Source organism: Canis lupus, chromosome 1 (genome assembly GCF_011100685.1).
Source record: "Canis lupus familiaris isolate Mischka breed German Shepherd chromosome 1, alternate assembly UU_Cfam_GSD_1.0, whole genome shotgun sequence".
NCBI classification, from domain to species: domain Eukaryota; kingdom Metazoa; phylum Chordata; class Mammalia; order Carnivora; family Canidae; genus Canis; species Canis lupus.
This window is the reverse complement of record NC_049222.1, coordinates 35,204,666-35,231,321: the sequence shown is the minus strand read 5'-3', so window position 1 is coordinate 35,231,321 and position 26,656 is coordinate 35,204,666. Positions and strand designations below refer to the sequence as shown.

The window sequence follows — 26,656 nt, the reverse complement described above, 5'->3', positions numbered from 1 at the left end:
GATAGGCACACAGTGAGAGAGAGAGAGGCAGAGACACAGGCAGAGGGAGAAGCAGGCTCCATGCACCGGGAGCCCGATGTGGGATTCGATCCCAGGTCTCCAGGATCGCGCCCTGGGCCAAAGGCAGGCGCCAAACCGCTGGGCCACCCAGGGATCCCAAGATTTTATTTATTTATTCATGAGAGACACACACAGAGAGGTAGAGACACAGGCAGAGGGAGAAGCAGGCTCCAGGCAGGGAGCCTGACGCTGGACTCGATCCCGAGACCCTGGGATCACGACCTGAGCCAAAGGCAGACACTCAACCACTGAGCCATCCAGGTGCTCCAATGTCCTTTTAAACTTGTTTCTCATACTTTTTTGAAAGTGACTCACAGTAAAAAAAAAAAAAAAAAAAAAAAAAAAAAGTATTTTGTTTTACAACCCAGTAAATATGTACATAGTTATAAACTGAAAAGTTTCACAGAACAGTACTTCACCTTCCTATGTGCAGTTTTCCTGGTATTTGTTTTTTTCTTGGGTGGAGGAGGAGAGTACTATGTATTTATGATAAATATTCCACACCCATGATCCTCTCCAGTCAGAAGTTCTTTGAAATGATGGCCTTGATCAGTCAGAGGATGGAATCTCTGACTCACCCATCTCGCGAATGGCCCCACAGGTAGCGGGAACTGGCCGTTGAACCTGCCGGTCATCTCGTCATCCTCAGTCCTGTCGATCTGGGTGGACACATGAGCCTTGGTGCGGGTGATGCGGTTGCTGGCAGAGCATTTCTGCGGCAGGTGCAGGTCCACAAATCGCTGGCGCGGTTCTGCAGGTCCAGGATGCGCCTGCCGCCACCGTGATGAGCTCAGAAAACTCTTCCGTCAATTTTTGAAAAAAAGAAAAGGCTAACCCTGGCCCCACTAACTTGATTTTATGACCCATTCTTTGAGCTTACTTCATAATTTATTTCTTCCATTAAACTTACAAGATACATAGCCTTCTGATACTTTAATTACCATTCACATATATTTAAAAATTCATTTGTAACTTATAATATGGATTTGTTTGTCCTGAACTTCTTTTATGTTACTAAATCCTCTAAGTTGGAGAGAAGGAGTTTTCACGTGATAATCAAAATCTCACTCTCCTTTCCTCAGACCATTTCAATAATATCCTATGTTGCACAGCTTCTTACACAGAGCTGTTGCACAGCTCTTAAATAGTGAGGAGGATAATATATGCAAAGGCTAAAATATCTTAGAGTGAGCTGCATTGGTATCCTTCCGTGGGTGAGAGATCCAAAGGGCAGATGATGCCTGAATGCTGGGAAGTCAGAATGTATGGGCTCTTCTGTTTATTTTCTTTTGCTTCAGGAGCTCTCCTCAATGTGTTTATGTGTGGAGCCTACATAGATGAAATTTTCAGAGATGCTACTGCAGAGGACTTACTTAATAGTGGTTTTGAAAACAGCTAACTTGAATCGGTTATTGGGCTTTCCCATTCATGTAGCAGAGCTGTGATTTTTTTTTCATGTTTTCATATTTTGGGTCTTTATTTTCCTTTCAGTGTCTTTTGGTCATAGTATATTGGAACATTTCCTCCACCTATCTCTGCACTTATTCTCTAGACTTCTAGACTAACCACGTAAGTCCTTTTACTACCTTTTGCTGTGTCCTTGGGAAGTCACTACCCCTTCTGTTTCCCTTCATACTCTTTAAAATGAGATGATTGAACTCCACATACTTTCTCAGATCTCTCTGGCCTTGACATTTTTGTCTCTTAATTGGATTATAAACACCTGGGGGATGTGATTACCTAGTTTACCTACTCCTACATAGGGTCAAGGAGGCCCTTACTTAGTACTTGTATTTTGATTTTGGCCTATACATGTTCTTTCAGGTCTTGAAGGGGGAAAAGTGCTTGTCATAAATCTTAGCTTTGTTCATTCATTCCCTCTCCACTACAGAAACTTCAAATCTTGAACTACTTTGAAGATTGTTGAAGTAATTCAAGGTATACTCTGTAGTTCTGAGAAGAGTTTAAGATTAGAGAGGAGGCATGGCTAGTGCCAAATCTGTTCACCTCTGAGGAATTTGAAAGTGAAATATGCAGTATACATGTAGTAGGGCAGATACTAGCATTATCATTGCTTTTGTGCAGAGTAGACATATCTAAATGGCCAATATGAGTAAGTAGAATGTCTGGCTCTGATTGGACCAGGCAGGTGAACACAGCCAAGTCATATAATTTCTGGGTCTTACTGTCTTCATGTTTAAAATAAAGGGGTTGCACTAGAAAATTTCCATCCTAATCTCTGATTTTAATCTACAGATGTAAGCCTGAATTATAAAAGAAAGGAAAACAGTTTTTGAGAAAGGTTAAAATCTATTTTTTTTAAATCATCTAAAGTTGGTCTGTACAAAAATCAATACAACCCTAAGTCTTATAGGTATAACATTTACGGAAGGCAACCTGACATTAACAGCCTCAAAAAAAAAAGTTCATATCAATTGACATAGTAATATAATTCTGTGGCATTTATCTTAAGGAAATAGTTTAGAAAGATAAAAGCAATCATTGTCATTTCAGTGTTATATGTAACAGAGAAAATTGGGAAGCAATTCAAACTTCTGATAAAGGGAAATGGTTAAATTATGGTACATTACTGTGTTGAATAATGTACTGTATCAAAATGATTATGGATACTATGTATAAACATGACATTATCACAGCTATCACACTCAACATTAAGCAAGCAGAATACAAATTGTTTTATACTGTACATGTACAAGCAAACAATACAGATTATTTTATAGTATACACATAGATTTAGAGGTTAGACAGGCATATGTTCAAACTATAGAATGCCTACTGGCAACTAGCTAACCTTGATAGGCTCTTAACCTTTTAGCCACATAGGCCTCTTCTATAAAATGAGTATGTAGTATCTATTTAACAGGGTTGTATAGATTAAAAGAGATAATGTTTATAAAGCCCCTGACACATTATGCTCAATAAATAAAAGCTGGTTTTTTAAAACTTTTTAAAAAATCAATTAAAGACTAGAGAACACAAATAATTAGTTAACATGGTAAAGATACTTTTTTTTTTTTAAGGTATGGGTCATTTTAAAGAAATTTTTCACTACACTTTTGTAGTAAATACCTAATTAAAGAGATAGTGTAAGAAGAATAAAACCAGAAAGGAACCAGTGGTAAATAAATATTAGTGGAATGTAGATGGGCTCTTTATTCCATCAAAGGCAGAAAACAGAGGAGAAAAACAGGTGGGTTTTAATTACATAAATATTAAAAACTTCTGCATGCTAAAAGGGCAAGGTACAAAGTAACAAAGCAAATTCGTAAAGAAATGATCGGACTCGAGTTGGTGGGAGAGTTGGAAAGTATGGGATGGGATGGGTTGAAAATTATGTTTATTATTTAATTAGTTTAATTAACTCTATTTTGAACTTGACAGCAAAGCAAACATGTATTTTATTGAACAGCATTTCACCTAAACCCAATTTTGTGGGTTTTTGGGGTTGTTCTCACCACCTCCTCCCTAACCCATGTTTCCCAACTGCTCACCCACTCATCCTCCACATGGTGGGCTGGGCTATTCTTTATTAATAACCTGATTTGCCCTTTTAAATACTCTCCTCATTAATGGTTTCTCTCTCATTTGGACAGCAGTTGAAGGCTTTTCACAAAAAACAAGTTAATCTATGTAAGAAGGAAGATAATACTGGGAGTTGGGACAAGGAGCAAAGGAGATAAGTTTGCTGGAAGGAAAAAGAAAATCCAAAGGAAAGAATGAAATGCACACGCCCAGTTACCTGGGGGCCTGGGTGGAGTGGGAGGCTGCCAGGCTTTCTTCCAGGTGACTAAGTCAGGACTTGGAACCCCACTGGGCTTCATGGGTTCTCCTTGTCCTCTGCTACTTCTTCTCAACTTAGCCTTAAATTCTCTTCTATGTACTTGAGGTAGCAACACAGCCACACATAAAATTCTTCAGGAGATAGTTTTACAGAAAATCTTTGTCACATGCACCCCTCATTTGTTCTTCGCTTGCAGTTTTTTATCCTTAAACTTTCTAGATTTCAGTTTCTCAAGTTTCCCTTTTTGTCCCTTACTAGACCTATTTTGAACCCAAAAAGTGACAAAACAGCTGATCAGTGTAGAAAGAGTAGAAATTTGAGGCAGAGTGGCCAGGAAGCTCGTACCTCATAGGTGTCCATAAATATTTGTTGAAGAAATGAATGCCTGGAGCAGATTACCTGGATTCTGTCCCTGGCCTCTCACATGAGCAAATTCCCTAATTTCCCCATGTCTCCATTTGCTCATCTCTAAGATGGGGAAGCTCACCGAATCTATCTCATAGCATTGTAAACAAAATGCATTAATACTTATAAAGTGCTTAAAATAGTCCTGGGTCAAAGTAAGTTTTTCAGGAAGGTATAAGCTCTTATGATTTGCAAGCTTAGAATCAGAACAGTTGTATGTAGACATAACAGTCTGTGGTAATAGAAGCTAGAAATCTAACCTGTAGATAGGTCACTGTTCAAGCCACTGGTTTTCATTTCCGACATACCCCCCAAAATTGCATGTGTGTCACTGATCCTTTTTTCTTGGCCTGTTTTCCTTTTGGGGTCTTCTGAAACAGCACACTCTTGATTTTCCTTCTACTTTATTAAGCATTTCTTCTTCATCTCCATTGAGTATCTCTCTCCATTGCAAGATAATTCTTGTTTACTCAGCCTTTATTATTTTTTAAACTTTTCCTTTTGAAATAATTATAGATTCACAGAAGTTGCAAAGAAAGTATATAGGGAAGGCTCATGTACCCTTTACCCAGCTTCCCTCCGTGGTAGCTAATCTTACGTAACTGTAGTACAATAATCAAAACCAGGAAAATGACATCGATGCAATCTGTAGGGCTTACTCAGATTTAATCAGCTTTGTATGCACATGTGTGCATAGTTCTATGCAATTTTATCACGTTTGGTTTTGTTTAACCACCACTAGAACTGCTCAATCACCACAAGGCCACCATTCCCTCCTAAGCCCTTAAACCCTGGCCAGCATTAATCTGTTCTTTGTATCTGTAATTTTGCATTCAGGAATGTTATATATGTGCATATGGAACCTTTTGGGGGTTGGTTTTTTTCATTGAGCATGATTTCCTTGAGGTCCATCCAAGTGTTAAGTGAATCAGTGGGTTACTCCTTTTGTTGCTGTGTGGTATTCTATGGGATGGACATACCACAGTTTAACTATTCATCATTTGAAGGACATTTAGATCATTTCCAGTTTTTGCCTATTACGAATAAAACTCCTATGAATATTTGTGTCTGTATCTGAATTTATGTATTGTGTGAACCTAAGTTTTTAGTTCCTTGGGAGAATGCCTGAGAGTGCAATAGATGGGTCATATGTTAACTGTATATTTTGCTTTTTAAGAAACTGCCAAACTAGTTTCCAGAGGGGCTGTACTATTTTACAGCTCTACCAGCAGTGTATAAGTGATCCTGTTTTTTCCTCAGTCTCACCAGCATTTGGTGTTTTTACTTTTTATTTTAGCCATTCTGATAGGTGTGTAGTGATAACTCATTGTGGTTATAATTTGCATTTCTTTAATGGCTAATGGTATGAATATATTTTCACATATTTATTTGCCATCTGTAGGCCCTCTGGTGAAGTATTTCATAATATCTTTTGCCCATTTTCTATTCGGATTGTGTTTTGTTTTGTTTTTGTTTTTACGGTTGAACTTTTAGAGTTCTTTATATAGTCTTGATAGTAGACCTTTGTTGGATATGTGGTTTGCAAATATTTTCTTCCAGTTTTAGCTTGTTTTTTTTCTTCTTCTTAACAGAGTGTATTCATTTCCTATGGCTTCTATAACAAATTACCACAAACTTGGTGGCTTTAAACAAAAGTTTATTCTCTTACAGCTTTGGATGCCAGGTGTTTGAAATTTATTTCATTGGTCCAAACCCAATGTGTCAGCAGAGTTGCATGCCCTCTGAAGGTTCTAGAGGAGAATGTTTCCTCACCTTTTCCAGCTTCTGGAGCAATGTTCTTGGCTTCACTCAAAGTCCCTCCCTCTATCTTCAAAGCCAAAAGTGTAACGTCTTCAAATCTCTCTCTTTTTCTCTGTCTTATTAGGACACTTGTGATTGCATTTAGGGTCACCTGAGTAATCCAGGATAATTTCCTATCTCAGGATCTTCAACAAATATTTGTTGGGATGAGTAAATGATCTCTCTCCTGTGTACTTGGAGTTCTGTGTATTCCAAATCTTACTTTAAATAGTGTTCTTTGTATGCTGATTCCCTTAACTCATGGATACTTAGCATCGCAGTCCTTACTGCCAGCCCTCCTCCTGGCTTTCCTTTCTCTAGTACCCAGTGATGCATTTGTATATTTATTTGCATATATTCACTAAACCTTGGAACTCTTCAGATTTCTGAACTTTGCATAAACTGGGCATGCTTTAACCATTGTTACAGAACTGGACAGCCTGTGGGTGGTTCATGACTCAGTTTGGAAGAATAGAGTGTTACTGCTTCAGATACTGTCTCCTTACATCTGTGCAGGGCCTAGCTATGTCCCACTACCCTGGAGGAGGAAAGGGAGATACAGAGAAAGGAGAAGGAAGGGGCTTTTCCTTTCACCTTTATTGGCCCAAGGACAAGTTAAGTGCAGGGGCAAGGAACCCATGTTAGAATGATGATAGGAAGTTATTGCTACTGTAAATAAAGTATAGCTGGGAATAGGGTCTAGTACAGGAGGAAGAACATGCTGTTTTAAGCAGTGTCTTCAACTTCGCACTGTATATGCCTTATGCTGTGTGTGAATACCTACAGTTACTTGGTAATCTGGTCTTCCAGAGTATCTTCAAGCCTCTCAAAATAAGAAATGCTATGCTTTTCTAGAAACAGCCATACTTGGATTTTCTTGACTGTAGTGAGATGGAAATGATTATACACTAGTTCAAGAGTTGTGCTCTTCCTCTGTTCTCTCTCAGCAGCAGGATCAGGGAACATGCAGATGTAACCTCCTTGCTTTCTGCTCTTTCCCCAAAGAAGTATTTTTTAGCTGTCTTGGCCCTCGGCTTCTCTGGTTCAGTCAGCGACAGAGCTAGAAGAAAAATGGACAGCCTATGGTGGAGGAAACTGCCAATATAAGCATTGGTTTACCGTTTCCGAGATGATGGTGGTGGAAATGCTCTTAAGCTTATTTTCCTAATTTATATTTTTTAATTGAAATGTACTTTACATACAATGAAATTCACAGGTCTTAAATGTGTTGTCCATTCAGTTTTGACTGATGCAAACATCTGTGTAATTGATACTCTCTGCAAGATAGAGTTTTGACCGCCCTGGAAAAAAGTTCCTTGTGTCCCTTTCCAATCAGTATACACATGCCCATCCATGAAAAAATTGCTATCATTGTGTTTACTTTTGTCTGTTCTAGTATTACACCTGAAGAGACATACAGTGTATATGCTTTTATGTTTGACTTCTTTTACTCAGCATGTCTGAGATTCACCCATGTTGTTATGTGTATCTCCAGCTTGTTCCTTTCATGCTGAGTCTACCATGTGACTATGCCACAGTTTGTTTATCTGTTCTCTTGTTGATGGACACCTGTGCTGTTCCCAGATTTGGGCTATTATGAGTCAAGCTATTATGAACATTCTATTTTAGTATATATGCTACCGAAGCAAGCACTGTTATGAACATTCTTGTACAGGGTTTTGTGTGTGTATATCTGTATGGACATATATTCCCTTCTCTTAAATAAATACTTAGAAGTAGAATTTGTTCCTAGGTTATATGTATATTTACCTTTTAAATAAATTTCCAAAGTGTTCTCCAAAGTGATTATGCCATTTTCACATAGAGTGCACCAAAGCTTTTCTTTTGTCAAAGCAGAAATAGCATAGAGAGACATCCAGTCTGGTTACCTTTTTGCTGTTGGAACTCTAGAAGGTATCTTCTTAATATTCAAAAAATTAAGCAAGTAGAATTTCAACAAGGGAAGGACTTCAATAAAGTATTTATACATGTTATCTATTTTCCTTTGCAACATATATATGATCTCTGAAAAGTTGCACAGACCCTGCCACTGCAAGAATAAGAGTCAGTTTTATTCTAACAGCCTTTTGCTCACTTCTGCTTGCAATGAGAAGAAGAAATCAGGGGCTCAGAACCTATGAAAGGTTTTTTTTCTGAGTCTCCCTTAATATGGATATAACAGAGAACAAAGGCACTAAATATTGAACTATATTTAGGGGGAGGGAGAGCTCAGCTGTGTTTCTTTGTTCTAGTGTTTATACATGTGTACTTATGCTATGTCTGTTTCTTTCCCGTAATATTTCTAAGTATTGAACATTACATACTAAATTTTCCACTTTGTCTTTTAGGCCAAGGAAGCCCTAGAGAATATTGAAGTTCCTGTTGGCTGCCTTATGGTCTACAACAACGAAGTTGTGGGGAAGGGACGAAACGAAGTTAATCAAACCAAAAATGTATGTCATTTGAATAATCTAATTGCAAACATACAGCAGTGAAGGTAGGAGTGCACTGAACTTCATCACAGTAGCAAGAAGATGGGTCTGTGTCAAGACCCATAGGTACTGATGAAAGGGTAGTCTCCCTTAACATTTCTTTTTTTGAATGCCTTCATTTCTAGTTATAAAGTGATCCATGTTTTTTAAAATTTGGAAAATTCAGAAAAATTTAATGAAGCAATAAAATCTTTGGGGTAATTTTCTATTTTATGGAGTTCTACTTTAGCACTTGAGTGAAATTCAAGAAGGGATATTAGGACATTAGAGTGTCAGTACTGAAGAAATGAATCTAATCTCCATCCTTAGCAAATCTAATACGAAAATTCCACTTTACAAAACACATCAATTTAACTCATCACATTCTTTACTATCTTTACATATTGTTTTCCTCCTGGTAGATTAAAAAATCATCTTAGTTTATATATTTGGAGGTATTAAAGGATTGTATAAAGGAAACTGTTATATATAATTCAATGGAATAGTCTCTACCGTCTGCTGTCTCTGTACCTATATGTAGTATTACACTTTATTATTTTTTCTTTTTTAGAAAAAGATTTTATTTACTTATTGAGAGAAAGAGTGACTGAAAGAGCACAGGTAGGAGAAGCAGCATAGGGAGAGGGAGAGCAGGAAGCCTGATGTGGGGCTCTATCCCAGGATCCAGGGATTATGACCTGAGATGATGGCAGATGCTTAACCACCTGAGCCACCCAGGCACCCCATCATTCCATACACTATTATTTTTTATTTTATTTTTTTTATTTAACAACTTTTTTTTAGAGAGAGAGAGAAAGAAAGTGTACATGTGTGCACAAGTGTGGCAGGGAGAGGCAGAAGGAGAAGGAGAGAGGAAATCTTAAGCAGGCTCCACGCTCAGTGTGAAGCCTGATTCAGGACTTGAGTTTATGACCCTGGGATCATGACTTGAGCTGAAATCAAGAGTTGGACATATAACTGACTGAATCACCCAGGCGCCCTGGCATTATACTCTAATAGATTGTGTGCCTTTATATTACTGTGGTTAGGTTGAGAAGTTCATGAATTAAGGCAGTATTTCTTGGTATTCCAGCAGTGTGTCACAGTAAGTATAAATGAAGTATGCAATTTTAGGATTATCAGAAATACTAGGTGGACTCACAGCTTCTAACCATAAGGGCACTCACATAGACTTTGATCTTATTTGATCTTGGGAACCAGAGAACAAGTGTTGGTAATAGTGCTATGGGGAATTTAATGTTTATCTAGCACATCTATCAAAAAGAAAACACATACAAAGTAGGAACCTAGATTCACAAAGCAATTATTATGTGGTTATCAAAACACTTGCGAGATAAGTAATAAACATAATGTAGCAATCGTGAATATACAAATACTTGTCTGGGTGTAAAATTCTGCATTTTAAGTAATTGCCCTGTCTCCATATTTGTATTTTGTGATTTGGTATGATATCTTTAATATCAGAACTTTGAATGCCCTAAAGTCATCCATCTAACCCCCCAAATGACCTGGGTTTCTTCTGTATCTTGAAATTAACCTGCATTTATTTTGGTTTATGTGTCCTTTAGAAAATTACTCTACAAAAGTCTTCTATAGAAAGACTCTTGACCCCAAATAAGGAAACCTGAGTCCTACTTTTGGCTCTGATACTACCACCACTCTTATCACTACCATCACCTCTCCCAGCTGTGTGTTTTTAACATGTTTTAAGTTTGCTTATAGTTATTCATTACTAAAAGAGAGGTTGAGGGGCACCAGGGTAAATCAGTTGGTTAAGTAGCCGACTTTTGATTTCAGCTCAGGTCAAGATTTCAGAATCCTTGGATCAAGCCCTATTCTGGCTCCCTGCTTAGTGGGGAGTCTGTTCCTTCTCTGCCTCTCCCCCAGCTTGCACACGCGCTCTCTCTCTCTCTCTCTTTCAAATAAATACATCTTTTTTAAAAAACCCAAAAAACACTTATTTGTAAGACACCACACCACTCTGGATTTTCTTAAAAAAAAAAAAAAAAAAAGGTTGATTGCAGTGATTCAGTTCAAAAGTTACATATTGAGAATCCTAGGGAGATTTGGTTCAGTAATTCTGAATCTGATTTTTAAAAAGTACCTGAGTTGGGGAAACTTTTTTTTTTTTTAAGTTCCTCAGTTCTGTATGCAGGTAGGTTTGGGAACCTGTTTTCTAAAGTGCCTTACAGCTCTGAGTTTGTACTTCTGTCCGTGCATTGCTTCCATCTGCCTATAGCTTCAATGGCACCTTGGCCACTGTGCCAGCATTTCTCACACCCTATTCTGTGTCACAGGTAATGAGAAACTTTTTATTTGCCCCAACCAGATTTTATACTTGTTGAGGACAGACTTTTTAAATCTCACATAGGATTTAGCACAGTGGCTTATACATAGTTAGCAATCAGAATAAGCTTATTGATAAATGTTATTATCCAAATGTTATTAATAATTATTGCACACAGAGCACATATATAGCACACAGCATCTGCTTCGTATAATTCAGTGTTTTATGAGGTAGAGATGCCAGTGTACCCTGTATTACAGATAGGGGAACCACAGAGAAGTTATGTAACTTGCCCAAGGCCACATAATTAGTGATGTCACAGACAGGATTCAAATTTAGGTATGGTTATTTCCAAATGCTATGTGATTTCTCTGTATTCTACGCCACCCATGAGGTATCTGAGACTGATACCAAATCTCTGCTTTTCTCTAGAGTCTGCCAGAATATAAAATCTCATCCCAAAGAAAATGTAAGTGATGACATTCCACTAATTAAATACAGATTTGTGTAGAGTGAAGTGAAGGATAGCTTTGAAAACATTGACAATGGAGCACATGCTTAAAGACTTCACGCTTCCCCTAGAATATTCACAAACTCTAGACTGTCCCCACCACCCAGACTTATATTTTCTATGGCATTTTAATTGAAAGAGCATCCCTTTAGGTTCTGAGATACTTAACTAAAAATATGGCATAATTCTCATGGCATCTCCTATAAGGTGTCTTTTCTTCATGAGGTTATGGGAATAGAACTGGGAAATACATTGCCAAGTGCTAAGAGTGTCCCAAAACTTTATTCATTAAAATGCCAGAAACATCAGGCCCATTTTGTTGTATTTATATTTGAGTGTTTGTAAAATGCAGTTACATGTTGATGCCAGTGCTGCTTTTTTCAGGCTACTCGACATGCAGAAATGGTGGCCATCGATCAGGCCTTAGATTGGTGTCATCAAAATGGCAAGAGTCCTTCTGAAGTATTTGAACACACTGTGCTGTATGTCACCGTGGAACCGTGTATTATGTGTGCAGCTGCTCTCCGCCTGATGAGTATCCTTTGACTTTGTAAGTTAATGTCTTGTGCCTCTCCTATAAACTTAAAAATGGCCAGACACATAAGCTGTTTTCTAATATGTGAAAACAGACCTGTGAAACAAGTTATAATATATTGTACCCCTTGGCCAAAAAATTTTTAGGAAAGATTTTTGAATAATAAAATTACTTCATTTTATATCAATAGATATAAAACTGTTAGCCAAATAAACTAGAGAAAGAAAAACTAAGAGCTAACTACTTATGTAAGGATAAGTCATAAATTAAGGTAGATGATAAAACTGTGCAGAGAATAGGTCTGAAGAATATGCAACTTTGGATAATAGATTATTGGTGCCTTTGGATATAGATTATAGGTGATTTAAAATTTTTTCTTTCTCTGCTTATATGTTTTTGTTTATTTTTGCCATGAATACCTATTACAATGTGTGAAAAATTTTAAGTCAAAAGTAAATATAAGGTAAAAAACAAGTCATTTATAATGGAAATTGAGAAAGTTACAGCTCTTTGAATTGTCTTTCATAGAATGACACACATATTGAGTGTTAGCAAGTTTGTCTCCAAAATCTTTAAAAAATTATTTGCTAGTTCAAAAATTCAATTTCATACTTGTGCATTTTTATGTACTTATTTTGCTGTGTATGTGTGAAAAATTTTATCACTTTAAAAGTAACACAGGGTTTTGAGTATAATGTGTACAATCTCTACTGTGTAAAGAGGGGAGTTCTGGTCAACTTAGAACTCTCTCCCTATCCTACCTTACAAAGTGGTTCAGCTTTGATCTGTTTTATATTGGGGCACAGGTTATATTTTATTTGGGGAAAGATGAAGGGACAATCCTATTTTTGAAAGGTGAAAATCCCTGGGTTAAATTCCTACTTCCTTTCTGGCTCCAATTCTCTAATGACTCAAAGAAAGTGAGTTAGGAAAGACAAGTGAGAACACCAAACTGTGAACATTTAGCAACTATGTAGTCAGTTTTCATTATTTGCAATTGGAAGATGTTAATCTCTAAATCCTTTAAACCTCTTCCTTTGTGTAGATGGATTGTATGATTTTTAAGACTGAGCCTAAGTATAACTGTTTTTAAAAGTAGCCAGAGCCTTTCTGTCCAGGATGGCCTGGTTTTGTCACTGTATGCACTTGAGCTGCACATTCTCTTCAGGACCTTAATTCTTTCTCATAAATCCCACTGGTTGTATATGGCTGTCAGAATGAACGATTTGGCGGTTGTGGCTCTGTTCTAAATATTGCCTCTGCTGATTTACCAAATACCGGGAGACCATTTCAGGTAATATGATCTGCTTATGCTTTTTCTTGCTAATTGGTTGGATCTCTTTATGCTTGAGAATACTTCACATGTGGTCAGGATACCAAAAGGCTGTGCTAGAACCAGGCCAACTCTGGGACCTCTGGTCAAGTTCATTTTTGCCTCAATAGAAGAAGACAGCTAATCATTTCCAGGTGAGTGCTTGGCTCTTTTAATTAGCAGAATCTCTCCAGAAGAAGAGTCTGTGGCCTTCCCAAGTGTCTTCTGACAGTCTTCACCAATGCCTTCAGGTATGTTTGGTGATGCTGTCACTTTGGCATTTTCACTCAGTTGATTGTCCCCACCTCCATGCTGTACCACATTTGTGTGAAGCTTCTCCTCTCAGTGACAGTAGATGCTATTTACAGTTTACACACAATATTTTTACACAAAGCCAGTCATTTTGCTTTATTGCTATGTACTATATTTTTAAACATTTTTTTAAAAAAAGATTTTATTTGTATTTATGAGAGTGACACAAAGAGAGAGAGAGAGAGCCTAGGGGAAGGAGCAGAGGGAGAGGGACAAGCAGACTCTGCTGAGCACTGAGCTGGATGTAGGGCTTGAACTCAGAACTCCTGAGATCATGACCTGAGCCCAAACCAAGAGCCATACGCTTAACCAACTGAGCCACACAGACATCATTGTTGCTGTGTACTACTTTTGGTGTCTAGCAATGAATACCTGTATTTCCATTATTACCGCCCCCCCCCCCGCCTTTTCAATATTGAAATTTCCCCCAGATCCAAGAATCCATATTACTTTCATCTTCTCTTAAAAATTCTACTTTCCTTTTAATCTTGCCACCTGTCCCCAAGTTTTTGTGTTTAAGGCTATGAGCACTAGGAAATGATATTTCAGAGTTTGGCCTATAGACACATAGCATCTTTCACAAACTAGTTTGATTGTTTTTTCTAAGGTTAATCCTAAAATATTATGTTTTAACAAGAAAAGGATTTAACAAATGCTGGACATGGTGGGTGGTTAACTTCAAAGATCTCAGCAGTTCTTAGGAGAATACTGAGTACCTATGAAGGGCTAAATTTGGGTGAATCCCACTGAGAATAAGTTTTGGAAAACATTCTATTTTGAGTTTTCCCAGCCTAACATTCTTTCCTAACAAATTCTGTACATCTGAGAATAGATGACTTTTAACATCACATCAAACAAATTGTAATAGAACAACGGAGAGTAAACAATATGATCGGCTTGACCATTAAGAAAATCTGCAAAGTGATTTGATTTTTCCAATCACTTATATCAGTACTTCAAAATTTGCTTAGTTAGCTCTTTCTTTACAAGCGAATTACTGACTCTGTACTTCATTTATGAGAAAGAGCTAAAGAATTTCTCAAAACTTCTGGGCAGAACAAAGATGAACCCTTGGATATCAGACATGGGTAGAAAATTTCTCTACAACACAGTGACATTGGTTGCATAAACTGTCCTCTCTTACACATCTCTGCACAGAGTTGATCTGGCTGAACCAAAGAATAAGTTTGTTTGTAGTGTATGTACCTGGCCTAATTGGCTTCAGTGAAATGATGACCATTGTTTGAAGACCAATCTCCAGGTTTGATGCCAAATTATGTTTTGTTTTTGTTTTTAATGTTTCGAGAGTCTAAAGAAAACATTGATACCTTAGGTTTCTGGATCCTATGTTTTCTTCCTTTATTTGGTTGGGTTGGGCAGGGGGTTTTGTGTGAGGTGTTTTTGTGTTTTTTCTTTTTTAGTTTTGTTTTTCACATACCCTTGTGTGGAGGGCTGACTTTCAATAGATTGCAGGGAGAGAGCTGCTCTGCTACATGGGAAACCCTGACCCAGAAGCAGGTTCCCCATGAACACTCACTGGTGATGGGTGAGGTGGGTAGGCCCGTTCCAGTCTTGCTGTTTCCCAGGAGGAGGGGCTTACCACACCAGACTGTGTTGAACAGGACTGTGTGGAGCAGGGTGTGAGGGTACATGGGCAGCCTTGGGCTGGGACAGCAGGGGGACAAGTTCTCTGAGGCCAATGAGGCTCTATGTCACTACCCAGTCTTCTGCTTGGGTGGGTTTCTGACTTAGCGCATTCAGTCATAATCCCACAGGTGGTAGCTTGGCCCCATTGGCTCCTTAGCCAAGCACATATACCAAACGTATTTTTTTAAGAGCATTCTCACATGATTCCACTGAGCAGCCAAGGTGGAGGATCATAGCTCTAACTTCATAGGTGAGGAGGTGCTTTGTGCTCCTTATGTTCATGAGAGCATAAGGAGAGGTGGGAGATCTGAGGAGCATGAGAAGGAGGCCTGAGAATAAGGGGATTGACCCACCATGGTTAGAATGATCGGAGAAGGTTGGGAGAACTGAAAAGCTAAGGAGGGGAGAGTTCTAAAAAGAAGTGAGAATGGTCTGTAGTCTCCACACTGCAAAGAGTTGTAGAAGTTGGAAAGGAAACCAGTGTTTTGGTCAATAGGGGCCTTTGGGATATCTATAATCACAAGACAGTGAGGATGAGGTTGAGGAGGAAATGAAAGCCACACAAGCCTACAGCCAGGAGTCTGGAATGTTCTCAGGGACCAGTAGGGTCAGCAGCTTGCCTGAGGGGCAGGGTAGAAGGCAGGTTATTGGTTGTTTTTTTTTTTTTTTTTTTTTTTTTTTCCCCAGCCTTAACTGAGATAAAATTGACAGTGAATGTTGTGTAAGTTTAAAGTGTACAATGTGATGATTTGATAGATACATAGATTGTGAAATGTTTACCACAATAAAGTTAGCACACCATTCACCTCACGTAATTACCATTTTGTTGTTATGGTGAGAACGCTTAAGCTCTACTCTCTTAACAGTTTTCTTTTTCTTTTTTTTTTTTTTAAGATTTTATTTATTTATTCATGAGAGACACAGAGAGAAAGAGAGGCAGAGACACAAAGCACAGGAAGAAGCAGGCTCCCTGCACAGAGCCTGATGTGGGACTCAATCCAGGGTCTCCAGGATCACGCCCTGGGCTGAAGGCAGCACTAAACTGCTAAGCCACCTGGGCTGCCTTCTTAACAGTTTTCAAGTACACAATACAGTATTGTTAACTATAGTCACCATGCTGTACCTTAGATCCTTAGAACCTTATAACTGAAAGTTTGTGTCCTTGGATCAGTGTCTCTTCATTCCCACCAACCCCCTGCCCCTCTGCCCCTGATAACTACGATTCTACTCTCTGCTTCTATAAAGAAATGTTTTATGTTTCTATAAATATATAAATTATGTATATATATGTGTGTGTGTATATATATATATTTTTTCATTATATATATGCAATAGAATATTCAGCCATAAAAAAGAAGGAAATTCTGGGGACAACGTGGATAGACCTTGAGGGCATTATGCCAAGTGAAGTAAGCCAAAGAAAGACAAATACTGTATCGTCTCACTTATATGTACAATCTAAAAACATGAAACTCAGAAAGCTTATTTCTTTGAATGGGAGAGATTTACGCAGGCTTTATAATAGGCCCGGTTAAGAGATGATGGAAGGCACAAGAGAAAGAGAGGTTCATTCTGAGCAACAGACCACCCTAAGCAATGACCACACTGGGCAAACCCTTGTGCTGGCACTCATTGGCTGCTTCCTCTCCTTTTTTTTTTTTTTTATTTATTTATTTTTTATTGGTGTTCAATTTACTAACATACAGAATAACCCCCAGTGCCCGTCACCCATTCACTCCCACCCCCCGCCCTCCTCCCCTTCTACCACCCCTAGTTCGTTTCCCAGAGTTAGCAGTCTTTACGTTCTGTCTCCCTTTCTGATATTTCCCACACATTTCTTCCCCCTTTCCTTATATTCCCTTTCACTATTATTTATATTCCCCAAATGAATGAGAACATATAATGTTTGTCCTTCTCCGACTGGCTTACTTCACTCAGCATAATACCCTCCAGTTCCATCCATGTTGAAGCAAATGGTGGCTATTTGTCATTTCTAATAGCTGAGTAATATTCCATTGTATACATAAACCACATCTTCTTTATCCATTCATCTTTCGTTGGACACCGAGGCTCCTTCCACAGTTTGGCTATCGTGGCCATTGCTGCTATAAACATTGGGGTGCAGGTGTCCCGGCGTTTCATTGCATTTGTATCTTTGGGGTAAATCCCCAACAGTGCAATTGCTGGGTCGTAGGGCAGGTATATTTTTAACTCTTTGAGGAACCTCCACACAGTTTTCCAGAGTGGCTGCACCAGTTCACATTCCCACCAACAGTGTATGAGGGTTCCCTTTTCTCCGCATCCTCTCCAACATTTGTTGTTTCCTGCCTTGTTAATTTTCCCCATTCTCACTGGTGTGAGGTGGTATCTCATTGTGGTTTTGATTTGTATTTCCCTGATGGCAAGTGATGCAGAACATTTTCTCATGTGCATGTTGGCCATGTCTATGTCTTCCTCTGTGAGATTTCTGTTCATGTCTTTTGCCCATTTCATGATTGGATTGTTTGTTTCTTTGGTGTTGAGTTTAATAAGTTCTTTATAGATCTTGGAAACTAGCCCTTTATCTGATATGTCATTTGCAAATATCTTCTCCCATTCTGTAGGTTGTCTTTGAGTTTTGTTGACTGTATCCTTTGCTGTGCAAAAGCTTCTTATCTTGATGAAGTCCCAATAGTTCATTTTTGCTTTTGTTTCTTTTGCCTTCGTGGATGTATCTTGCAAGAAGTTACTATGGCCGAGTTCAAAAAGGGTGTTGCCTGTGTTCTTCTCTAGGATTTTGATGGATTCTTGTCTCACATTTAGATCTTTCATCCATTTTGAGTTTATCTTTGTGTATGGTGAAAGAGAGTGGTCTAGTTTCATTCTTCTGCATGTGGATGTCCAATTTTCCCAGCACCATTTGTTGAAGAGACTGTCTTTCTTCCAATGGATAGTCTTTCCTCCTTTATCGAATATTAGTTGACCATAAAGTTCAGGGTCCACTTCTGGATTCTCTATTCTGTTCCACTGATCTATGTGTCTGTTTTTGTGCCAGTACCACACTGTCTTGATGACCACAGCTTTGTAGTACAACCTGAAATCTGGCATTGTGATGCCCCCAGCTATGGTTTTCTTTTTTAAAATTCCCCTGGCTATTCGGGGTCTTTTCTGATTCCACACAAATCTTAAAATAATTTGTTCTAACTCTCTGAAGAAAGTCCATGGTATTTTGATAGGGATTGCATTAAACGTGTATATTGCCCTGGGTAACATTGACATTTTCACAATATTAATTCTGCCAATCCATGAGCATGGAATATTTTTCCATCTCTTTGTGTCTTCCTCAATTTCTTTCAGAAGTGTTCTATAGTTTTGAGGGTATAGATCCTTTACATCTTTGGTTAGGTTTATTCCTAGGTATCTTATGCTTTTGGGTGCAATTGTAAATGGGATTGACTCCTTAATTTCTCTTTCTTCAGTCTCATTGTTAGTGTATAGAAATGCCACTGACTTCTGGGCATTGATTTTGTATCCTGCCACGCTTTCGAATTGCTGTATGAGTTCTAGCAATCTTGGGGTGGAGACTTTTGGGTTTTCTATGTAGAGTATCATGTCATCGGCGAAGAGGGAGAGTTTGACTTCTTCTTTGCCAATTTGAATGCCTTTAATGTCTTTTTGTTGTCTGATTGCTGAGGCTAGGACTTCCAGTACTATGTTGAACAGCAGTGGTGAGAGTGGACATCCCTGTCTTGTTCCTGATCTTAGGGGAAAGGCTCCCAGTGCTTCCCCATTGAGAATGATATTTGCTGTGGGCTTTTCATAGATGGCTTTTAAGATGTTGAGGAATGTTCCCTCTATCCCTACACTCTGAAGAGTTTTGATCAGGAATGGATGCTGTATTTTGTCAAAGGCTTTCTCTGCATCCAATGAGAGGATCATATGGTTCTTGGTTTTTCTCTTGCTGATATGATGAATCACATTGATTGTTTTACGGGTGTTGAACCAGCCTTGTGTCCCAGGGATAAATCCTACTTGGTCATGGTGAATAATTTTCTTAATGTACTGTTGGATCCTATTGGCCAGTATCTTGTTGAGAATTTTTGCATCCATGTTCATCAGGGATATTGGTCTGTAATTCTCCTTTTTGGTGGGGTCTTTGTCTGGTTTTGGAATTAAGGTGATGCTGGCCTCATAGAACGAATTTGGAAGTACTCCATCTCTTTCTATCTTTCCAAACAGCTTTAGGAGAATAGGTATGGTTTCTTCTTTAAACGTTTGATAAAATTCCCCTGGGAAGCCATCTGGCCCTGGACTCTTGTGTCTTGGGAGGTTTTTGATGACTGCTTCAATTTCCTCCCTGGTTATTGGCCTGTTCAGGTTTTCTATTTCTTCCTGTTCCAGTTTTGGTAGTTTGTGGCTTTCCAGGAATGCGTCCATTTCTTCTAGATTGCCTAATTTATTGGCGTATAGCTGTTCATAATATGTTTTTAAAATCGTTTGTATTTCCTTGGTGTTGGTAGTGATCTCTCCTTTCTCATTCATGATTTTATTAATTTGAGTCTTCTCTCTCTTCTTTTTAATAAGGCTGGCTAATGGTTTATCTATCTTGTTAATTCTTTCAAAGAACCAACTCCTGGTTTTGTTGATCTGTTCCACAGTTCTTCTGGTCTCGATTTCGTTGAGTTCTGCTCGAATCTTTATTAACTCCCTTCTTCTCTTGGGTGTAGGATCTATTTGCTGTTTTTTCTCTAGCTCCTTTATGTGTAAGGTTAGCTTTTGTATTTGAGTTCTTTCCAGTTTTTGAATGGATGCTTGTATTGCGATGTATTTCCCCCTTAGGACTGCTTTTGCTGCATCCCAAAGATTTTGAACGGTTGTATCTTCATTCTCATTAGTTTCCATGAATCTTTTTAATTCTTCCTTAATTTCCTGGCTGACCCTTTCATCTTTTAGCAGGATGGTCCTTAACCTCCACGTGTTTGAGGTCCTTCCAAACTTCTTGTTGTGATTTAGTTCTAATTTCAAGGCATTATGGTCTGAGAATATGCAGGGGACGATCCCAATCTTTTGGTATCGGTTCAGACCCGATTTGTGACCCAATATGTGGTCTATTCTGGAGAAAGTTCCATGTGCGCTTGAGAAGAATGTGTATTCAGTTGAGTTTGGATGTAAAGTTCTGTAGATATCTGTGAAATCCATCTGGTCCAGTGTATCATTTAAAGCTCTCGTTTCTTTGGAGATGTTGTGCTTAGAAGACCTATCGAGTATAGAAAGAGCTAGATTGAAGTCACCAAGTATAAGTGTATTATTATCTAAGTATTTCTTCACTTTGGTTAATAATTGCTTGATATATTTGGCAGCTCCCACATTCGGGGCATATATATTGAGGATTGTTAAGTCCTCTTGTTGAATAGATCCTTTAAGTATGAGATAGTGTCCCTCTTCATCTCTCACTACAGTCTTTGGGGTAAATTTTAGTTTATCTGATATAAGGATGGCTACCCCTGCTTTCTTTTGAGGACCATTCGAATGGTAAATGGTTCTCCAACCTTTTATTTTCAGGCTGTAGGTGTCCTTCTGTCTAAAATGAGTCTCTTGTAGACAGCAAATAGATGGGTCCTGCTTTTTTATCCAGTCTGAAACCCTGCGCCTTTTGATGGGGTCATTAAGCCCGTTCACATTCAGAGTTACTATTGAGAGATATGAGTTTAGTGTCATCATGATATCTATTCAGTCCTTGTTTTTGTGGAATGTTCCACTGAACTTCTTCTTAAAGGGGAATTTTAAGAGTCCCCCTTAAAATTTCTTGCAGAGCTGGTTTGGAGGTCACATATTCTTTCAGTTGCTGCCTGTCTTGGAAGCTCTTTATCTCTCCTTCCATTTTGAATGAGAGCCTTGCTGGATAAAGTATTCTTGGTTGCATGTTCTTCTCATTTAGGACCCTGAATATATCCTGCCAGCCCTTTCTGACCTGCCAGGTCTCTGTGGAGAGGTCTGCTGTTACCCTAATACTCCTCCCCATAAAAGTCAGGGATTTCTTGTCTCTTGCTGCTTTAAGGATCTTCTCCTTATCTTTGGAATTTGCAAGCTTCACTATTAAATGTCGAGGTGTTGAACGGTTTTTATTGATTTTAGGGGGGGATCTCTCTATTTCCTGGATCTGAATGCCTGTTTCCCTTCCCAGATTAGGAAAGTTTTCAGCTAGAATTTGTTCAAATACATATTCTGGCCCTCTGTCCCTTTCGGCGCCCTCGGGAACCCCAATTAAACGTAGGTTTTTCTTTCTCAGGCTGTCGTTTATTTCCCTTAATCTATCCTCATGGTCTTTTAATTGTTTGTCTCTTTTTTCCTCAGTTTCCCTCTTTGCTATCAACTTGTCTTCTATGTCACTCACTCGTTCTTCCACCTCGTTAACCCTCGTCGTTAGGACTTCTAGTTTGGATTGCATCTCATTCAATTGATTTTTAATTTCTGCCTGATTAGCTCTAAATTCTGCAGTCATGAAGTCTCTTGAGTCCTTTATACTTTTTTCTAGAGCCACCAGTAGCTGTATAATAGTGCTTCTGAATTGGCTTTCTGACATTGAATTGTAATCCAGATTTTGTAACTCTGTGGGAGAGAGGACTGTTTCTGATTCTTTCTTTTGAGGTGAGGTTTTCCTTCTAGTCATTTTGCTCAGTGCAGAGTGGCCAAAAGCAAGTTGTATTGGGAAAAGAGAAAAAGAGAGGAGAGAAAGAAGGAAAGAAAAGAGAAAGAGAAAAAAAAAGGGAAGAAAAAAAAACGAAAAGAAAGAAAAAAGAAGAAAAAAAAAAAGAAGAAAAAGAAAGAAAAAGAAAGGAGAAAAAAAAAGGGGGGGTGGGGGAAGGAAACAAATCAAAAAGCAAAACAAAACAAAACGAAACAAAACAAAAGAACCACCGGGGAGTATCTTCTGATTCTGTGTACTTTAAGTCCCTTGGCTTCTCCTGGAAGTTGTCCGTCTAGCTGGTGTTCTGGGGGAGGGGCCTGTTGTGCTGATTTTCATGTGTTAGCAGTTGGGGGAGCTGCTGTGCCCCTGCCTGGTGCAGGGCTCAGTGGGGGTTGTTTGCCCCGTGAGGCCGCAGGAGGAACAGCCCCAGTGGCGGGGCAGCTCTGGAAACCTGGAACTCCGGAGCTCTCCGTCTGCAGGGCCTGGATGCTCCGGGGCGGGGCCGCTGATCTGCTCAGCTGGGGCAGGAGCGTCCTCGCTGTCCTGGGCCCTCCCGGCCTCTGCCTGTCCCGGGGGAGGCCGGATCCTGGGCTGTGTCCCGGCGCCCTGTGCTCCGGAGCCTGCGCTGGTGGATTCGCGCTCCCGGGCCGCGCAACCCCCTCCGCGGAGCCGCCGCCCGAGCCCCTCCGAGCTGCTCCTGGAACCGCGCAGCCCCCTCCGCACGGAGCCTCTTCCTCTGCCCGAGCCCCCCCGAGCTGCTCCCGCCCCGCAGCCCCCTCTGCGGAGCCGCCCCCGAACCCCTCCGAGCTGCTCCGGGTCCCGCCGTGCGCGCTGCAGCCTTTAGGGAGCTCGGCGCACTCTCCTGGGCCCGCAGGTGTCTGTTAGTGTCCCCGGGAGCCCGAGGGCATCCCCGCCCTCCTGGGTCCTGCTCCAACTCCCTGGAGCCCCTTTCCGCCCGGGAAGGTCGGTGCAGCTCCTGCGTCTCCGGGACGGGGCTCTCCTGTCCTGGGGACACTCGCCCCGGCCTCAGCCCGGCTCCTCGCGGGGCCCCTCCCCCTCGGAGGCCTTTGTTTCTTTACTTCTTTTTCCCCGTCTTCCTACCTTGATAGAAGCGTGAACTCTTCTCACTGTTGCATTCCAGCTGGTCTCTCTTTAATTCTCAGGCCGAATTCATAGATTTTCAGAATGATTGGAAGGTTTTCTAGGTAATTTGGTGGAGACAGGTGATTTGGAGACCCTACTCTTCTGCCATCTTGCTCCTCCCCCCGCTGCTTCCTCTCCTGTGGTGGCTTCCAGATGTGCCTCCTTGGCATCTCTGTTCATTTTATCATTTCATGCACCTTAGAAGGATGCAATGCATCAAGTCTGTGACATGCTTTCAAAGCCCTGGATATTTTGATCTCATTTTATCTCATTCTTTACCTGTAGGCCCCCCACCCCACATTAGTTGGTTTCTTTATACAGCCTAAGCTTATTCTTACTCTTTCCTTGAAATGCTCTGCTGAGTTTCTTTAAATAATTGCGCTTTTGTTTTTATTTTTTTAAGATTTTATTTATTTATTCATGAGACACAGAGAGAGAGAGGTAAAGACATAGGCAGAGGGAGAAGCAGGCTCCATGCCGGAAGCCCTATGTGGGACTCGATCCTGGAGTTCCGGAGGCGAATGCAGACGCTCAACCGCTGAGCCACCCAGGCGTCCCTAAATACTGCTCTTTAAATTTTTTTTTAATTTTTATTTATTTTAGCGCACATGTGCTTACGAGTGGGGTGGGTGTCGGAAGGTAGGAGAAAGAGTCTTTTTAGCAGGCTCTACGCCCAATGCAAGCTGTCTCAGGGCTCAGTCTCATGACCCCAACATCATGACCTGAGCCGAAATCAAGTCAGATGCTTAACCAGCTGAGCCACCCAGCTGCCCCAAATATTTGCTATCTTTAAGGCAAGTTCAAAGGCAGCCCGGGTGGCTCAGTGGTTTGGCACCACCTTCAGCCCAGGGCGTGACCTGAAGACCCTGGATGGAGTCCCACGTCAGGGTCCCTGCATGGAGCCTGCTTCTCCCTTTGCCTGTGTCTCTGCCTCTCTCTCTTTCTCTCTGTGTCTCTCATGAATAAATAAATAAATAAAATTAAAAAAAAAATTAAGGCAAGTTCAGGCTTTGTCTTCATGTAATATTTCATGTAATTCCACTCCATGCCGTTATCACAATTTCTAATCTTTCACATAACGACCTCTTATCTCTAGTTAGATACCAAAGATAGACCAAACTGAACACTTCTTTTTTAAGATTTATTTATTTATATGAGAGACAGAGCATGCATGGGAGGGGCAGAGGGAGAGAGAATCTCAAGCCGATTCTGCACTGAGCATGGAGGCCCACACAGGGCCGATCTCACGATCCCAAGATGACGACCCCAAGCTGAAACCAAGAGTTGGTTGCTCAATCGACTGTGCCACCCAGATCCCCCTCAAACTGAATACTTTTTAAAAAAAATCTGCTATAGTAAGGTTCCACATTTTTTTTTTCTGTAAAGAACCTAATATAAATATTTTAGCCTTGTGAGCCACTTATGTCTGTTACATCTTTTTTTTTTTCCACAACTCTTAAATATAAAAATCATACTTAACTGATCATTTTCAGCTGTGGATTGCCAACTCTAGCTCTGTAGCGTCAAACACTTAATGGGCTACTAGTAAGTACACTAAATAAAAATAGCTGATGCTTAACAAACTCTTAGGAAGTGCCAGGTATTTAACAGGTGTTATTTTATGTAATCTTATTTAATCTTCATGAAATCCTTCTGAGGTAAGTGCTGTAATTATCTCCATTTCACACAGGAGGAAGCTGGGGTACAGAGTTTGATTATCATACCCAAGATCACATAACTAGTAACTTCAGTAGTACTTGATGGAAAAATAATAGTTGGTTAGAGTGACATTTGAGTCCATACATCTATTCTTTTGTAACATACTTCCTTACTGCATTATTGCTATCCCTAGAGCATATTAACATTACCTGAAGTAAATTTATGTAATTATGTATACATTGCTGTTTTTAATGGGCTACAGGCCACATTGTCATAGGCCAATATTCATTCTCAATTTTCTCATTTCATCAGTGCATTCCCGGATATCGGGCTGAGGAAGCGGTGGAAATGTTAAAGACCTTCTACAAACAGGAAAATCCAAATGGTCAGTTTTCCCGTGCTATACAAAAAAATAAAGACAAATCAGTGTGAAGAGACTCTGACAAGCACCTACCCTCTTCATTTTCTCTTTTTCTTTTCTTTTCACAGCACCCAAATCAAAAGTTCGGAAAAAGGAATGTCAGAAACCTTGAACTTATTCTGTTGGAAGGTTGATGCCCCTCGATGGAATTCTTGGACTGAAAGAAAGCTTTTGACATCACTGAATCATGTTTATCTGTGTCCTTCGCCCCTAGGAAAATTGTCTCTCATGTATTTGTGCTGTTGAGGAAACAAATTAGCACGTTTTAAAAGTCTCACAGTTGTAAACAATGATTAGCTTTTCCATAAGCTTCAAGAACATTTTAAGAAGGGGAAAAGAAGATAAAGATTGAGGTCTTAGAAATTAGTAAGTGATGCATAACCTTCCTGCCAAAATAATTGTGCCCATGCCAGAACGTGCTGAGTTTGTGAATGTGCATCCAGACCCAGGCAGTTGGCATGTGTCCGGACCGCAGTGTGCCACACTGAGGACACCTGGCGCTTCAGAATTGGATTCTTCATTGTTTGTGGCCATTCTGTTCTCCCAGTGTATTGAGGGCCCGTGACTTCCTTGGAATTTGTTTAGGAGTTATGTACATCTAGTCTATGAATGTGTGCTTCTCAGAACAGGTGTTTTTTTTTTTTTTTTTTTTTTTTTGTCTTTTTGCTTTTAGAAGGCAGAGAAAATGCATACTTTTTTTAAAGATTTTATTTATTTATTCATGAGAGACACAGAGAGGCAGAGGCATATTCAGAGGGAGAAGCAGGCTTCGTGCAAGGAGCCCGATGTGCGACTTGATCCTGCGACTCCAGGATCATGCCCTGGGCTGAAGGCTAGAGCTAAACCTGCCGAGCCACCCAGGCTGCCCAAGAAAATGCATACTTTTAAAACAAGTACTAAGTGTCATTTTTAAATCATAGCATATTGCTATAATAAAACCTTCCTTATTCCTTCTTTGAAGATGAATATTTTCTTAAAAAGATAAAAATGTAAGTGAGACAATTCCTTCTTTATTATTGAGCAGCTATACTATGCCAGGCTTGATTTGTTCATCAAATCAGTGAACAAAACCATGTATCTTGCCCTTATGGAGTGGCTATTCTAGCAGGAGGAAACACATAATACACCTGATAGATTATATAGCATTTTAGAAGATGTTAAGAATTGTGTCAATAAGAAAAAACAGAGTAAAGAGGATGGTAAAGTGGCATTTGGTATTGGGACTGCTGATTACACAATTTAAATAGAATGGTTTAATCTGATATCAAATTGTTACTTCTTTTGATAAAAGTCTATATTTAGAATTTAAAACCTAAAATTTAGAAATGTGCACGAAACCCTGAGAAGGGTCTCCACAGCAGGAAGTCCCAGACACTCAGGCGAAATGCTGCAGTAAGGGCTGGCGCTAAAAAACAGTTTTGCAGAGCCGCACTGGGGTTCGCTGCGTCTGCCCAGAAGGGGGCCTCGCCGTTCCACCAGAAGCCCAGCTCCAGGCCTCTGTTGCATTTCTTCAGTGGATTCATTTCCTTGATGCAAAGCATCTGTATTTGTTGGTTCTACCATTTGAGCGATGTCTGACTTGTTTGTTTTGAATTACATTACA

At 39.8% G+C, this 26,656-nt stretch overlaps 1 protein-coding gene across 4 annotated transcripts in view; it reads left to right on the top strand.

Moving 5' to 3' along the window:
• ADAT2 (adenosine deaminase tRNA specific 2) overlaps window positions 1-26,656 on the top strand; it is a 41,130-nt gene that overhangs the window by 1,393 nt on the left and 13,081 nt on the right. For all 4 annotated transcript variants that reach the window (XM_038526221.1, XM_038526220.1, XM_038526223.1 and 1 more), the window contains exons 2-6: window positions 8,416-8,520; window positions 11,742-11,892; window positions 13,080-13,186; window positions 24,945-25,017; window positions 25,122-25,419. In XM_038526221.1, the coding sequence (XP_038382149.1) occupies window positions 8,416-8,520; window positions 11,742-11,892; window positions 13,080-13,186; window positions 24,945-25,017; window positions 25,122-25,165 (480 nt within the window). In that variant the 3' untranslated portion in view covers window positions 25,166-25,419. The remainder of the gene's footprint in view (window positions 1-8,415; window positions 8,521-11,741; window positions 11,893-13,079; window positions 13,187-24,944; window positions 25,018-25,121; window positions 25,420-26,656) is intronic.